General features: G+C 36.5%; 2 protein-coding genes and 1 long non-coding RNA gene across 3 annotated transcripts; 1 reads left to right on the top strand and 2 right to left on the bottom strand.

Annotated features, from left to right (window-relative positions):
• Positions 1-3,592: 3,592 nt before the first annotated feature.
• LOC127120044 (protein MAIN-LIKE 1) lies at positions 3,593-5,765 on the top strand. The gene is made up of 4 exons (XM_051050424.1): positions 3,593-3,760; positions 4,016-4,185; positions 4,271-4,945; positions 5,041-5,765. Coding segments are annotated over exons 1-4 (1,509 nt in total). The 5' UTR covers positions 3,593-3,759; the 3' UTR covers positions 5,704-5,765.
• Positions 5,687-6,477, bottom strand: LOC127120045 (uncharacterized). The gene is made up of 2 exons (XM_051050425.1): positions 6,018-6,477; positions 5,687-5,928 (listed from the first exon to the last, which is right to left on the bottom strand). Exons 1-2 carry the CDS (start codon positions 6,318-6,320, stop codon positions 5,788-5,790), a joined length of 444 nt encoding a protein of 147 aa, XP_050906382.1. The 5' UTR covers positions 6,321-6,477; the 3' UTR covers positions 5,687-5,787.
• A 2,860-nt stretch (positions 6,478-9,337) lies between these two features.
• LOC127120042 (uncharacterized) lies at positions 9,338-10,321 on the bottom strand. The gene is made up of 2 exons (XR_007803003.1): positions 9,857-10,321; positions 9,338-9,704 (listed from the first exon to the last, which is right to left on the bottom strand). It is a non-coding gene; the product is annotated as an uncharacterized LOC127120042 (long non-coding RNA).
• Between the last annotated feature and the right edge of the window lie 4,748 nt (positions 10,322-15,069).

The raw sequence follows: 15,069 nt of genomic DNA, 5'->3' as shown, positions 1-15,069 counted from the left end.
ATGTAGGTGACACTTTTATCTGTTGCCTAAGTGACTTCAAACGCAAGCGAGTTTTATGGTTGGCTTTAAGAATGTGAAGAAAGCTACAAGAAAATAAATATAGAAAAGTAAATGAATAATAGATCAAAGAAGAACACAATATATTTTATCTTGGTTAGACCCAAAACCACGAGGCCTGCGTCCATTCCTCATATATTGACCCTTTCCACTATCACATATCTTTTACAATATGATTATCCCATAACCTTCTTACATCAAACTTTTATCTCAGGTTCAAATTGCAATCTTTTTATCAAAATATCTAAGTCAAGATAATAATCCCTCTTGATTATAGTTGTAGATTAATAATGATTTACATAAGATAACTTTACTTTAAGTGCTTGATCTCTCATTACACAGAACCTCTATAAGTCTATGGTACATCTTTCTCTTAACTTATTTTTTTTACATTTGAGTTACTTATTTATGATGCATTTCCTTCTCTCTAGTTTTGTTAGATATTTTTATTTGGAAACCGTTCTTCAAAAATCCATAAAATTCATCATCTCTTGTGTTTAGAGTGGAGGATAATTTTTTAGATAAATTATATACACATTCATAATTTTATATGTATAAAATAATAATAAAATATAAAATTTGGCACATTGATAAGTAACGAGAGTTTTAATTGGTTATTGGAATAATTTTCTTTTAAGAATATCATGGAAATTTGAATAGTTTTTTCTTGAAAAGATAATGATAAGTAACGAGAGTTTTAATTGGTTATTGGAATAATTTTCTTTTAAGAATATCATGGAAATTTGAATAGTTTTTTCTTGAAAAGATAATACTATGACCCGACCCGAATCCAAATGCACTTTAAAAATTAGGATTTTCTTTAAAAACCCAAAAGAAGGTGCGTCCACTTCTTCTTCTTCCCCGTCCCACTACTTTATCTTCTTCCCCCACCCACGTCTTCATCTTCTTTCCCACCCAACGACTTCATCCACGTCTCCATCTTCTTCTGCACCTCACGACTTCATCTTCTTCCATTCTCATATGTATTTTCTGTAGATGAAATAGAGGAAAAAAATAAAAGTGGATAAACCACTCCGCCCAGGGTGCGCGACGCAAACCGCGACCCGCGCTCTCGACAAAATTGGTCGCAATTTCAGACGACGAATCGCTTCTGACTTCTCGCGCGGTGGGGGATCGCTCCGGCCGGGCCGCACGGGATCACGCCGTGAGTGGCCACAATCGACAACTGTGATTGAGACCATATCCTTTTCAATGTTGGACTCCGCAAAAGTATTGCATTAAATTAAGAGTATTTCATGAAACTTATGTAGGTGACACTTTTATCTGTTGCCTAAGTGACTTCAAACGCAAGCGAGTTTTATGGTTGATTTTAAGAATGTGAAGAAAGCTACAAGAAAATAAATATAGAAAAGTAAATGAATAATAGATCAAAGAAGAACACACTATATTTTATCTTGGTTAGTCCCAAAACCACGAGGCCTGCGTCCATTCCCCATATATTGACCCTTTCCACTATCACATATCTTTTACAATATGATTATCCCACAACCTTCTTACATAAAACTTTTATCTCAGGTTCAAATTGCAATCTTTTTATCAAAATATCTAAGCCAAGATAATAATCCCTCTTGATTATAGTTGTAGATTAATAATGATTTACATAAGATAACTTTACTTTAAGTGCTTGATCTCTCATTACACAGAACCTCTATAAGTATATGGTGCATCTTTCTCTTAACTTATTTTTTTTACATTTCAGTTACTTATTTATGATGCATTTCCTTCTCTCTAGTTTTGTAAGATATTTTTATTTGGAAACCGTTCTTCAAAAATCCACAAAATTCATCATCTCTTGTGTTTAGAGTCACTTGCCCAACAATCTCAATGGCAAATTACCATTCTATTAAAGCCTTGCAAGTATGTTCCATGTATGGTGTTATGACTTCTTGTCACAAGCTAAACAAGGTGAACAATTCAAAATGAAAAATGCCAAACGAACTCTATTTGTTAATAAGAATTTGTGAGACGTCAAAACTAGTTATGATTGGCATTATTATAAACAAAAATATCTCATTAAAGATACATTATACCTTCTTTCATTCTCTAAAACCTAGCGTGAGTCGTTTAGGGCTCTCTCCTTATCTTGAATATGGTTCTTAATTTTGATTGACGGACATCAATTATGTTATTTTTCTCTTGACAACTCCCTTAGATGGCATATTTAGTGATGGGAATCCTCTTGTGATGAATAAAATATGGTGGCCCCATTGAGATTGAGGTTGTGAAGGTTTGGTTCCCTTTATTATAATCTTTTTCTTTAGTGTTATCTCTTCTTTTATTTGTTCATTCCACTGCCTTTATTGTCTTTCTTGGCGGTGTATCACACCCATAAGGGGAACACTTTATGCATATAAATTCACTATAACTGATAGTATTTCCCAGAGAATCCTTGTGCCTATTGTTAGACTCTCATCGAGTGTCTTATTTGGAGTATTTACATGTCATACCGCAAAATTTGCCCTCCCTTTTTTTCTTTTCATCTGACTTATGACTTAAGATTCATATATACTCACTCATGCTTCATTCATGTGCACCATTCATTCACGATTAACACTTGCTAACAAGCATCATAAATTCCAGGTTTGTGGCTAATGAAAATCAGTGTTTTGGCCTGAAGATTATGCTTTTCCTCATCATGTGGGGGTGAAACCCTAATTGCTTGGTTCAAGTCATTTGAGGACCTTTTGGTTTGTGACCTTGGACGGGATAACTTGTACCTTGATCTTGAGGTTGGCTTGAAACCCTAATTGGGGAGGCTCCAGATTGTGGTTTGCTTTGACTTGGAAACCCTAATTTCTTTGTTTATGACATTGTTTTACCATTTTACTTGCTTGATTAATCACACATGTCCTTGAGGCATATGATCAAGCATGATCATGTCTTGATCTTTGGGTTTGTCACATATCTCGTTGTACCGGTTTCCATTTGATTTTATGCCTCACTTAACTCATCGATCAATGTTTATTCAAAATCATTCGTTGATTCTTGACTCCATGTTTCTTGATGCAATGATTCATTAGTATATCTATACTTCCATTCATTTACTTCAACTATGGTTCAATTTAATTCAAAGTCTTGTGATCATTTGGATTCATTGGTTCACTATATGTCGTTGTTACATTCATCGTTGTGTTATAATCTTTTTCCAAATTGACTTTAGTTTCAAACTGATTTTAGTTTCAAATTAATTTTAATTTCAAATTTATTTTAATTTCAAATTAATTTGAGAAGTTCAAATTGATTTTGTTCAAATTGATTTTTGTTCAAATTGATTTTTGGAGGTTCAAGTTGATTTTTGAAATTTAGATTAATTTTAGATATCATTTCATCATTTTTTGTCAAATTAATCTTAGAAAATCATTAATCTTTTTTAAGTTCAAATTGATTTTAGAAGTTTCAATTTAGTTATAGAAAATTAACATCATTTCATATTAACGGGCCTTGGTTGACCAATTGGATGTTGGCCCATTCAATCATTCATTTTCATGACAAATTGAGGAAAATTTTACCCTATACCCCTACAATTGTACCCATACCCCTACATTTAAATTTTTTTGACCAAAATACCCTCATATAAATAGGGTATATTTTCCGTTTCAAAATTTTTTTACCATTTTCGTTGAAGACTTCCGGAGAAGAAAATTTTTTGGCGTTTTTGCATTGTATACCGGAACACTTAAGAGTAAGTCTTCCGGTTTGAAAATTGTATACCGGAACACTTCTCTTAAGTGTTCCGGTTTGTTGTTTTTTTGGACACTGAACCGGAAGTCTTCTAGAAAGTCTTCCGGTTTGTATACTTATATACCGGAACACTTTCTTCAAGTCTTCCGGTTTGGATGATGTGTACCGGAACTCTTCTTTGAAGTGTTCCGGTACGTAATTTTTTTTTTTTTTTTTTTTTTTTTTTTAATTATTTTTTTTTACATTATTTTTGCAGTGGTTCGAAGAAGAGGTGCAGATGGCCGGATTCCAGTCCGCACGTTAGACCGGGGTGCATCTTCATCTGCAGCTGCAGCTGAGCCGACTGGATATCCAGGAGGGCCGTACGATACATCGCTTTTGGTGAAGTACGAGCATCATGTTGCTCGACATATATGGTTCGGTGAGGTAAGTAAACGGACTATATTTGAAAATGAATAATAGTTGAATATTTTATAATTTGTTTTCTAATATGTGTTTTAATTGTTTTTAGGAAAGAGGACCAAAGAAAGAGTTGAAGGTTGCCGGACATGGACTGAAGTTGAATTCTAGGGTTCCATTGGCTCTTCCACCACAGATGGAGAGTTGGGTATCTAGATCCGGTTTAGCTTCACTGCAGAGAACGAGTCTGAACAAGATAGACACAAATCTTGTCTCTGCATTTGTGGAAAGATGGCATCTAGAGACATCTTCATTTCACATGCCGTTTGGTGAAATGAGCATTACTTTAGATGATGTCGCATGTCTACTTCACTTGCCCATTAGGGGTATCTTTTGGAGTCCTCAGGATGTGACTGAAGAGCTAGCTGTTGAACTTGCTGTGGACTACCTAGGAGTGTCACAGAGTCAGGCACAGTCACATGTTCGGAGCTGCAGGGGGTCGTATTACAAGTTGGAGTGGTTATATGATATATTCGTACATCATAGGGCTGCTTCCAGCTGGGCATATGCGACTAGAGCATATCTATTGATGTTGGTGGGTTCCACCATATTTGCTGATAAGACCTTTACACTTGTAGAGGCACGATACCTCCTCCTGTTTAGGGACTTGGATGGATGTTCAGGATATAGTTGGGGAGCAGCTGCACTAGTTACCCTCTACCGATATCTTGGAGATGCGTCCATGTACAGTTGCAAACAGCTAGGTGGATATCCTACTCTCCTACAGGTATATAATTTAATTTTGTTAATTAAGTGTTGGATTCATTTTATAAATATTGTAACTTAATTTGTTTTATTTATTATGTTTTTATTTTGTAACAGTGTTGGATTCACGAGTATTTTCCAACTGTTGGAAAAAGAGGGGAGAATTGGAATCCTGCTGGAAACTGTGGTCTTCCCCGAGCGATGAGATGGTCATATAGACAGGGAGTCCTGAAGGTCGATGATTTACGACCTATTTTGGACGAGCTGACACCTACCGACGTCATCTGGCGACCATTTGAGGATCATAGAGCATGGCGTGTATTTGATGAGATATGTCTTTACAGGGGCTGTTTGAAGTGGGGTGAAACAGTTGTTCCATACTTGCCTGATAGATGTTTACGTCAGTTCGGGTATAGACAGTATGTTCCATCCCCACCTCTGGATTGTATGATGGCGACGGATATTGATGTTGATTGGATCAGTTACCATCAGAGTGTTGTCGATGTGATCGGTTCATCTTCCGTGGCCACCACTCCATCTGAGGTAGTAGACGGTTATCTGGAGTGGTATTATCGTGTTTCCCATCCACGGTTGGTCCCTCCCCATCGTGACGCTCCTAGAGAGGTACCCGTTCCTGTATATGACGCCGGGCCATCTGATCCTGATTGGGCTCGTGTATCTACATTGATTCGTCGCTATCTGAGACAGGTTAATGCTGAAGAGGAAGATCCACAGTTTTCTGATTTATTTGAAGCTTTGCATATTTCTCGTTCACATTGATTATATGTATTAAGCTTTGAATATAATAGACATAATAATATAGATTTCATGTTTTGATTACATATTTATGTTTTGATTACATAATCATGCTAATACAGGTGTAAGTAATTGCCAATGTTGCATACGTCCTGCAAATCCTAGCATCCAAGTAGTTGCTATATGAGAACGAAATTTCTTCCAATCTAATGTGACCGGTGGCAATGGAAACCCCTCTTTCATGTTAACCTGATAAAGTAAAATAATTAAAAGATTAAGTCATATAACATAAAATATTAACTGGAATAATTAAAATATTTAGACATAAAAATACATACCTGAACCCAATGATTCTGGTTAACAAAACCAATGCAATAAATAGAGACATTTGGTGAATGTGAACTTGTCATCGGAAAGAAAGTGATGCACGGATTGCCTAAACAGACAAGTACAACATTATAACGATTGGCTATCAAGTAACCCATATCTGGTAGACTCATCCATTTTTCAGGTGGCTGTGAACCAAACGATTCTATCATCAAAGATTCTCTCACAGCTGACAACCGATTAGAAAATAACTTGTCATACAAAGTTGACCTATCCTTGTCTATTAATTCCAACCCCAACTCTCTGCGAACCATTGACCAACCATCCTCACCATATCCATGCAATGATGCAATGACTCTAAATCCACAATTACCATCTGATTCAACATTAACTACATCTTCAATGTATGACCTAATATGATTAGGAAATTGAACAATGAATTGTGGTTGCTTCTTTGATAATTTGATCTTCTTCGAAGTCTGTGATGGTTGGGATTGCCTTTGTGAAGATTGAGATGCCTTATCAACATACTCATGATACGAAGGGTCCCTATAAACATCATAATCTGCTGGTTTTTTCCCTTTCTTCTTCACTCCTCCTTTGGTTTTTATTTTCTCAGGTGGTGGACACAATGTTGTCATTGTTGGGTATGCTAGTTCACATACCCTACTCCTTAATGCCCTTTTCCCAACAACATCTAATGACCTAAATCGTCTCCACAACTCATCCATTGCAGCTGTCATATCCACCTCTGATCCATCATCTTCACCTTTCTCTAACTCAACTTCCATAGTTAGTTTCCTCCAATGAACATGAACAGCATCAATGGGTATCGGTATACCACCTACTCTGTATCTTCCTAACTCACAAGCACAAGGTAACCCATAAGATGTTCTAAGAGTACAACCACATATTTGCCTGTTAGTTCCAACATAATCAACTCTCAATAACTCTTCAGCAATACGTCTCAAAGCAGCTCGAGATACGGAACCACGCAAATAACCATAAAAGGGACTTACGTGCGCGTTCTCAACTTCGTAAAAACTCTTTTGAAATGAAGCTCTAATGTTTCCAAGTTGTAACCTCAAGTTGTTATTCATGGCTTCCCAACATTTGACCATGTCACCTATACTGTTTCCTAACATCTGCTTTAACTTCCAATGAGCAGATTCAACCCTAAAAATATCAGATATAAAAATACCATTAGATATTGAAAATATCAAGTATTAAAATATCAGATATTGAAAATAACACATCAAAAAACATAAAAAAAAAAATCAAATATAAAATTATAAGACGTACCGATTAGTCGTTGTGTTACCCAAATGTAGGACTCGATTAATCCATGCTCCAACAAATCTATGCCTATGTGGAGTCAACCATGTGTCTTTCACATAATTAATAAATCCACTATAATCAACACATGCTTGCTCAAGTTGATGCAACCGCTGACCATACTCAACCTCATCACTAGCCCAGACAACTTCCATCCATAATGTGTCTATCGTCTTTTGCAGGTCATTCACCACATGTTGTTTGCATTTGGCACCAACGTTTTTGTTAATGTGAAATCTACATAGCAAATTAATCGAGTTGGGAAACACAACTTCAATTGCTTTCATCAAAGCAAGATCTCTATCTGTCAAAATCACTTGTGGACACATGTCTTTCTTCACAAACAACTCTTTTAATTTCTCCAATACCCAGCAAAAATTCTCTGTTTGCTCAGACTCCATATATGCAAATCCAACAGCAAAAGTCAACTCAGTCGATGTCATGCCAACAATTTCAAACAAAGGTTGTCTATATTTGTTTGTCTTGTAGGTGCTATCCATAACTAACACAATCGGAAATATATTCAACAACTTCACTGAATCAGGATGTGCCCAAAATATCTCTCTCACCACTTCCGAGTCATCCTTTTTTCTACTCCAATACACATATCCTGCATCCTCAATAAGCTTAAACAGATGTTGTATCTCACTCCTTGGACCTCTTATCTCTTTTTCTATCACACTCTTATGCTTGTATACTTGCGTAATACGAGTGACATTCTCAGGAAACTTGTCTTGCAAGGAAAGCAAAATGTTTCTAGGTGCTACATGTCTCTTTGCCAAATCAGCGACATGTTGCTTCTCATCTGTGGTCAACCTACCAATAAACGAATGACCTTCTAATCTATCAGGTAAACCATGATTATGTAACCCACATTTTACATCAATCTTCCAACCAGATCCATCTTTCGCCGGAGTCGACCTGATTTTAAATGGACATCCACATTTCTTGGACGCACTTTGGGTACCACTATCACTAATCTTGTGTTTCCCACCTTTATCACAGCCAAATATTATTTTGTTACTTCTCCCTCTCTTCCCCGTTTCAGTATCTGAACGACTGATAATAACAGTTACTTTATTGTCGATTCCAACCTCTTTAATCCATCTGATAACCTCTTCTCGTGTACCAAATCTTTCCGTCGTCATAAACGCATCAGTAGTATCTACACATATTTTGGGAAGATTTTCCATTTCTGTAAAAAAAAAAAAAAAAAAATTAAAAAAAAAAAATTAAAAAAAAAAAAAAAAAAAACACGTACCGGAAGACTTAAAGAAAGACTTCCGGTACACAAAAAAAGCAAACCGGAACTCTTCTCCAAAGAGTTCCGGTATGCAAATTTTTTTTGAAAATTTTTTATGTGAACCGGAACTCTTTCCTTAAGTGTTCCGGTTTGTTTTTTTTTGTGTTCCGGAAGTCTTCCCAAAAGTCTTCCGGTTTGGAAAAATACATACCGGAAGTCTTTTTGCAAGTGTTCCGGTGCGAGGGGTGTGAAAGTGTAATTTTTGGAATTTTCAACTGAATGGTAAAAATGAAATGGTAAATTGGTTAAAACCAATTAAGGGTAAAATGGGAATTTTTAAATTTTTGTAGGGGTATGGGATTAATCGTAGGGGTACAAGGTAAAATTTTCCAAATTGAGAAGTTACATTATATCAAGCCCAAATATTTCAGCACATGTCCATAAGTCATTTCTAATATCCAAAAATAATCCCTGTCACATATCCAAATATTCACATATCCATTACATAATCCATATCCAAGTAAGACAAAAAAGTGAAATGCAAGGTTGAGTACACGTGAGCAATACAAGCTGCAACGCAAAAACGCAAGCTGAAACGCAACATTGCAGTACAACACAGAAACTACACCAAAGCGAAAACAGAAATGAAGTGCAAGCAAAACCAAAACGGCAGCAAAGCAAAACGCCAACATGAAACGAAATTGCAAGCCAAACGACATGATGGACTCAACATAATAAGCGAAACGCAACATAAAACGACAAAACATCCTTCTGCAGAACCAATTTCAGTCACTAATTTCATAACTTTTCTAACAAACTAACAAACTTTAACTAACTGTGTTATAGCTCCTAACAGATTTACACAGAGGTGGATTAACGGAAGGTAACCAATTTAACGGACTGAAAGTGTATATAAGCTAACACTGTGATTCACTCTTGGAGGATTTTTTCATTTTCAGAACTCACACTCAACCATCATCGAACTTCAATCCAATTTCACCTTCAATCTTAAATAATCCAATCCGGAACTTACACAATTCATCACCACTCTCACATCACCATCTTCTTCTTCCTCTTGGAAAAATCACAATTCTGCAATAACCCCCATAACAGAATCAACCTGATAATAGAAATCAGAGGGATATCTTCAAGAACAGAACAATAACACAATTAGAGAAGAGAACAAATTGAAGAAGAAGATAAAACGAAGAAGGGAGAGCTCGAGGTGAATACACGCATCAAGTATACAAACAAGAAAATCACAATCGATACCTATTGTTGAAACCGGTAAGTCTTCATTCTGCTTGTTTCAACCTGCAATTTATATCGGTTCCGCGTCGACGCTGTTGCATTTTCGATAGCTGTTGTCTTGAATTCGGAAGCTTGAACTGTCGATTTGAGATGATCATGGAGACGCAATGTTGTTGACGAATGCAATCCATACTCGAACATGCAAAGATGAAGCAGTTAATTGCATTGTCGTTGCAACTTATTCACATAAGCGTTTTTCCTTCTTCATGCTTCTTTTGATTCTTTGGACATGTGGTTACAAGAGGAAGAATAGTGCAAAAGTGCGATACGCGGTGAGTGAGATTCAGAAACACAAAACCTTCTACGCCATGGCTTGTGAGAAACATTGCAGGTTCTTTTAGTCTTTCAAGTTGAAGTCTCAAGTGATGCTTGGATCCGGGTTTGGGCCCGAGGCCCAAGCGAACCGCTATCTATCCCCCCTTCCACGGGCATGCACTGATTTATCCTTAAGGCCCATTCTTTCTTTTTTTTTGGACTTGTTTTTGTTTATTTATTCTATTACTTGATTAGTTAGTAATTAAATAATTAGTTTAGATTAGAAATATTAGAAATAGATTTGGATTTAGAATTTCATAATACTAGAATTTTAGAAGTTGGTTAGGATTTTAGGGTTTAGGTTATTAGAAATTAATTTTTGATTTAGAACTTTAGAATTGGTTGGATTTTAGGATTAATAAGTTTTTAGAAATAGTTAGAAATATCGTTTGGATTAGTGATTAATTTTGATTAGAGATTAATTAGTTTTAATTGATTAGAATTAATTAGAACTAAATGGATTTGGTTAATGGACTTTAATTAGAATTTACATGATTAGGAATTAATCTGTGATTTATGAATTGACTATTTTACCCCTAGGTTTAGAAAGAATCTAATTTTGCATGTTCCTCTAGTTTTATGATTTATAAAGATATTCTAATTGATCAATTAACCCTTTAGGTTGTTGTATTGTCACTTCCAACTGATTTTTCCCAATCTGATTAAGTTGATCAAAGTTTACTTTGATCAACTAAATCCTTTGACTGTGCTTAATTCCTGAAGCCTATTCAAGTGATCAAAAGACCCTTGATCACTTGATAGGGTAAGTTATTGTGTTCAAGTTGTACTGGATACTGGATCTCAAGACTTCAATAATTCAAGATTCAAAGATCAAGATTCAAGAGTTCATGCAATTCAAACCAGTACAAGACATGACTACTACTCAAGCACTACCAAGGTCAAATTCAACACGTGTAAATCATAGCCAAATTGTGTGTCATGAGTCTTAAGCAATAGATAAGGGGTGAGAGTGGAGAATTTCTATCCTCATTCTGAATATTTTCAAGTACGAGACGAATGACTCAGTTGCTCATTGTATTCACCTATATTCATAGGCATTAGCATAATTTGATTCAAGTTGATATCAAGTCTCTTCTTTCTTCAAAGCCAACCCTTCATCACAAGAAGCTGCAAGGAAATTTAACTTCAACACTAATCGGTTATGATTCAAATTGCATGAAATGAGCCTTAAGTAATAGAGAATGAGTGATAATGAGGAATTCATATCCTCATTATGAATACCTTTGGATACGGGACGAATGACCCAGTTGCTCACTATATTCATCTCTATTCATAGACTTTAGTGAAATTTAAATCGAATAATTAATAAGTCCTTCTATACAAACATGGAATGCAGACTGAAGATCAGACTTCAACCTCCCAGGGTTTCTTTTCTTTCCCTTTTGTTCTCTCCCAGTAAAACTAAACCCATTTTGTAAATAATCTCAAAACAATTAACAACACGATTATGATTGTAAACTACGAGCCTTGAGCAATGGAGAAGGGGTGAGAGTTTCTATCCTCTTTCTGAATATCTTTGGGTACGGGATAAATGACACAGTTGCTCACTGTATTCATCTCCATTCATAGACTTTAGTACGATTCAAATCATGTCTCTCCTCTCAGAATAAAAGCAAACTCACCTCATCAAACTCAGTTTTTCCTTTGGGCTTCATTTTCAGTTTAAAACCTTTTCGGAAAGGACGTGTTACTTCCGTTCTACCGTGAATGATGCTTAAGCCTCCATGTGTGAGCAAGCAATGCTTAACTGCTAGAGTGCGGTCCGAGTTCATCCATTCTTCCACAAACAGACCGACGCTTAAGACTCCCATGCTCGAGCACACAAGCAAGTTAACAGTAGAACATGAACATTAATGTTGTTCGCTAAAAACAACTAACGCATCCGTCCTAGTTCCACGAACTATGGAGCTCTAATTTCCTCATGCAATGAGGATACGTAGGAACGAAGGCCCAAATCCTTGGAGAGGACATTTATTTATTAACCTTCAGTTTCCCTTTCGCGAGTAATCTTCAGATAATAACACCTATTCTTGCAAATAACATTCAAAATGGTTCCCATGGAGTACCATGGATGTTAGGAGTGTTAATACCTTCCCCTTGCATAACCTACTTCCTTACCCATTTCTCTTTCCTCCGGGTTTTATCGATGTTTCCCCTTTCCTTTGGGAATAAATAAAGTTTGATGGCGACTCTGTTGTATCTTTGAGGGTGCGATGCGCTTGTGTATAATTCGTGTAGCTTTAGCTGGCGACTCTGCTGAGGAACCTTTCATATGCAAGTCGAGCCCAATTTTGTTTGCTTTCTTTGCGTGTTTAGGTGTTTATCTTTGTTGCTTTACTTGCTTTATTTATGTTATTTATTGCATTACTTTATTGCTTTAAATATTCATATGCTGTTATATTATGGATATTATCTGTCATATTATCTATTGGGATGGGATGATACTATATGACATAAGCTCTACACCCGAGCTTGAGTATACATACATGATAGTCTCGTGGATAGTCGTGTCGTCCTGCATTTTACGCGTTGGATTGTCACGAGAACCACACATAAACTAGATTCACTTGGAAGTACTTTTGTCCTGCGATAATTCATTATGGCAGGGTATTTTCATTTGATTCGATGACTCTGGGAGACCTTTAGGGACCACCTTTGAGGACTAGTACACACCTGTGAGAGGGAGATTGGGTTTTTTCTGCAGGAAACCAAGTCCTTTCATACCATTAATCGCTTATATACGTAGGACCTTTGATCATATACTGAGTTACATGGACAGGTTATATTATCCAGATTTCTCAGATCATGTCAAACTTTTGATCCTATATTGAGTTACATGGACAGGTTACCCAAACTTTCTAGGTCATGTCGGACCTTTGATCTTGCAATGTGTGATGTGGCCAAATTATCCAGAATCTCCAAATTATACTGAACTATTGAATCTATGATGTTGCATGTCATCTCATCACATCATAAAGTTAACTTGGCATATGCATTCCTTCAGGAACATAAAAACCTTTTACATGCATCATTTGTATATCATATCGCATTTCATGAAGACAAAACCCATGAGCTCTCTATTCACTGGCCTTTTGTCAGACAAGCCACTACCACCAAAGTTGATTACCTGACATCTGTTTTAAACTAGAAGCATGTCGCAGATTACCATGGAAGAACTACGAAGAAATCAAGAAGCGTTGAAGGTTGAAATCAACCAGCTGAAGACTCAGATGAGACTGATCATGGAGATTATGCAGTCAATGATGAGGAAGGAAGGCAACTTCATGCCAACTACTATATCAGAACTGGTCACTCCGGTGAACATGCCTGACTCCACTCCACATCAGGAGCAGCCTCGTGGATTTCATCCATATCCTGGACCTCAAAGAGCTCATTATCATCAACCATTTCCTACTCCCCGACCAAGGTAGAGGAACCTAATGTCGAACCAATATCCAAATCAGCAGCAGAACTTCGCTCATCAAGGAAGACAGGGACCAAGAAGGCCTCCAAGACAGTTTGATCCAGTGCCAATGTCGTATGGTCGACTCTCACCTCTTTTGCTCAATAGCTTGTTGCTGCACCTAAGGTAAGCTAAGGCTCCTCTAACACCTCTCCCTCAAGACTAAGAAATGAATGTTAGATGTGAGTTCCTTTATGGGACACCTGGACACTCAATCGAGAATTGCAATGTCTTCAAGCACAAGGTACAAGACTTGATTGATTCAAGGGTTATTGTGTTCACACCACAAGGCCTCGACATAGTGTACACTCTCATGCCTCCATGTAAGGGAACATTTGCAATGCCGTGATCAGTGCAAGTGGAAGCTATGGTAGATTTGAAGAGTATGCATCTATGGGAAGAGTTTTAGAAGGATCTCCTTGAATATTGTCATGTTAATCTCTGCAAGCCTAATAATTCCAGTTCGAGGATCTAAAAATAAGACCGATTACGCCCGCTGTCATTGGTTTTGTTCAATCATGATCATGTGTATTTTCTTGATTCTCATTTGTAACATTCATTTGTAATAAACTTGGTTGTTTTTGAATAATAATGACATTGAAATGAATATGAATGTTTTTGAATCAATCCATTTGTGTTCACTCATACTGTATTTTGTCAATATCTAACTTTTGTTTGAACAAAATCAAAAGGAGAATAACAAATTTATAAAACACAAAATCACTGCATGTCTGCTTTTGAATAAAACCTTGCTGATGATGTAAGGAATTGCTTCAATTACCAAACACCGGAGGTAATTCCTAATGGTTGTCCCTCACCAACATAGGAACGAGGCAGTCACAACCTCTTCAAATCGAATGAACGGATTTCACACGATTTGTTTCAACAAAAAGAGAAACAAGAAAATAAAAACCAAAAGAAAGAAAGCCCGCTAAGTCAAAAACTCGAAGACGAGTGACTTAGGAAAAAATTAGGGTACCCTTGTGGATTGTAAATCTGATTCAATCCAACAAAAGTAAGAAAATGAAACAGAAAGAGGAATCAAAAGAAAACCCGCAGTAAGAACAAATTTGTGTGGCTACCAAACCAAACAAAAGAAGGACGACTGCCATATTAAAAGCCTCGTTGGTTCATTAATCATCACTTCAAAACCCTTTTTGGAAGATGAGTGTTTGTGTCGAACTAGCTGAATGTAGGACTGGAGAACATCATGAAGAACAGGTGGTTAGGATATGTTTGAGTCTTATATACTTTCTTTCTAAAACCATGAACTAGGCCATGTTACAAAACTCAAAAGACCTAATTGAAGCAGGGTTTATTTCAAAAGCATACCGTCAGTAAGATCGTGTTATAACTGGCTCCCTAATGATTCGCT

Source organism: Lathyrus oleraceus, chromosome 2, assembly GCF_024323335.1.
Source record: "Lathyrus oleraceus cultivar Zhongwan6 chromosome 2, CAAS_Psat_ZW6_1.0, whole genome shotgun sequence".
NCBI lineage: Eukaryota > Viridiplantae > Streptophyta > Magnoliopsida > Fabales > Fabaceae > Lathyrus > Lathyrus oleraceus.
Note: the sequence above shows the minus strand (reverse complement) of the source record. Positions and strands in the feature narration are given on the sequence as shown.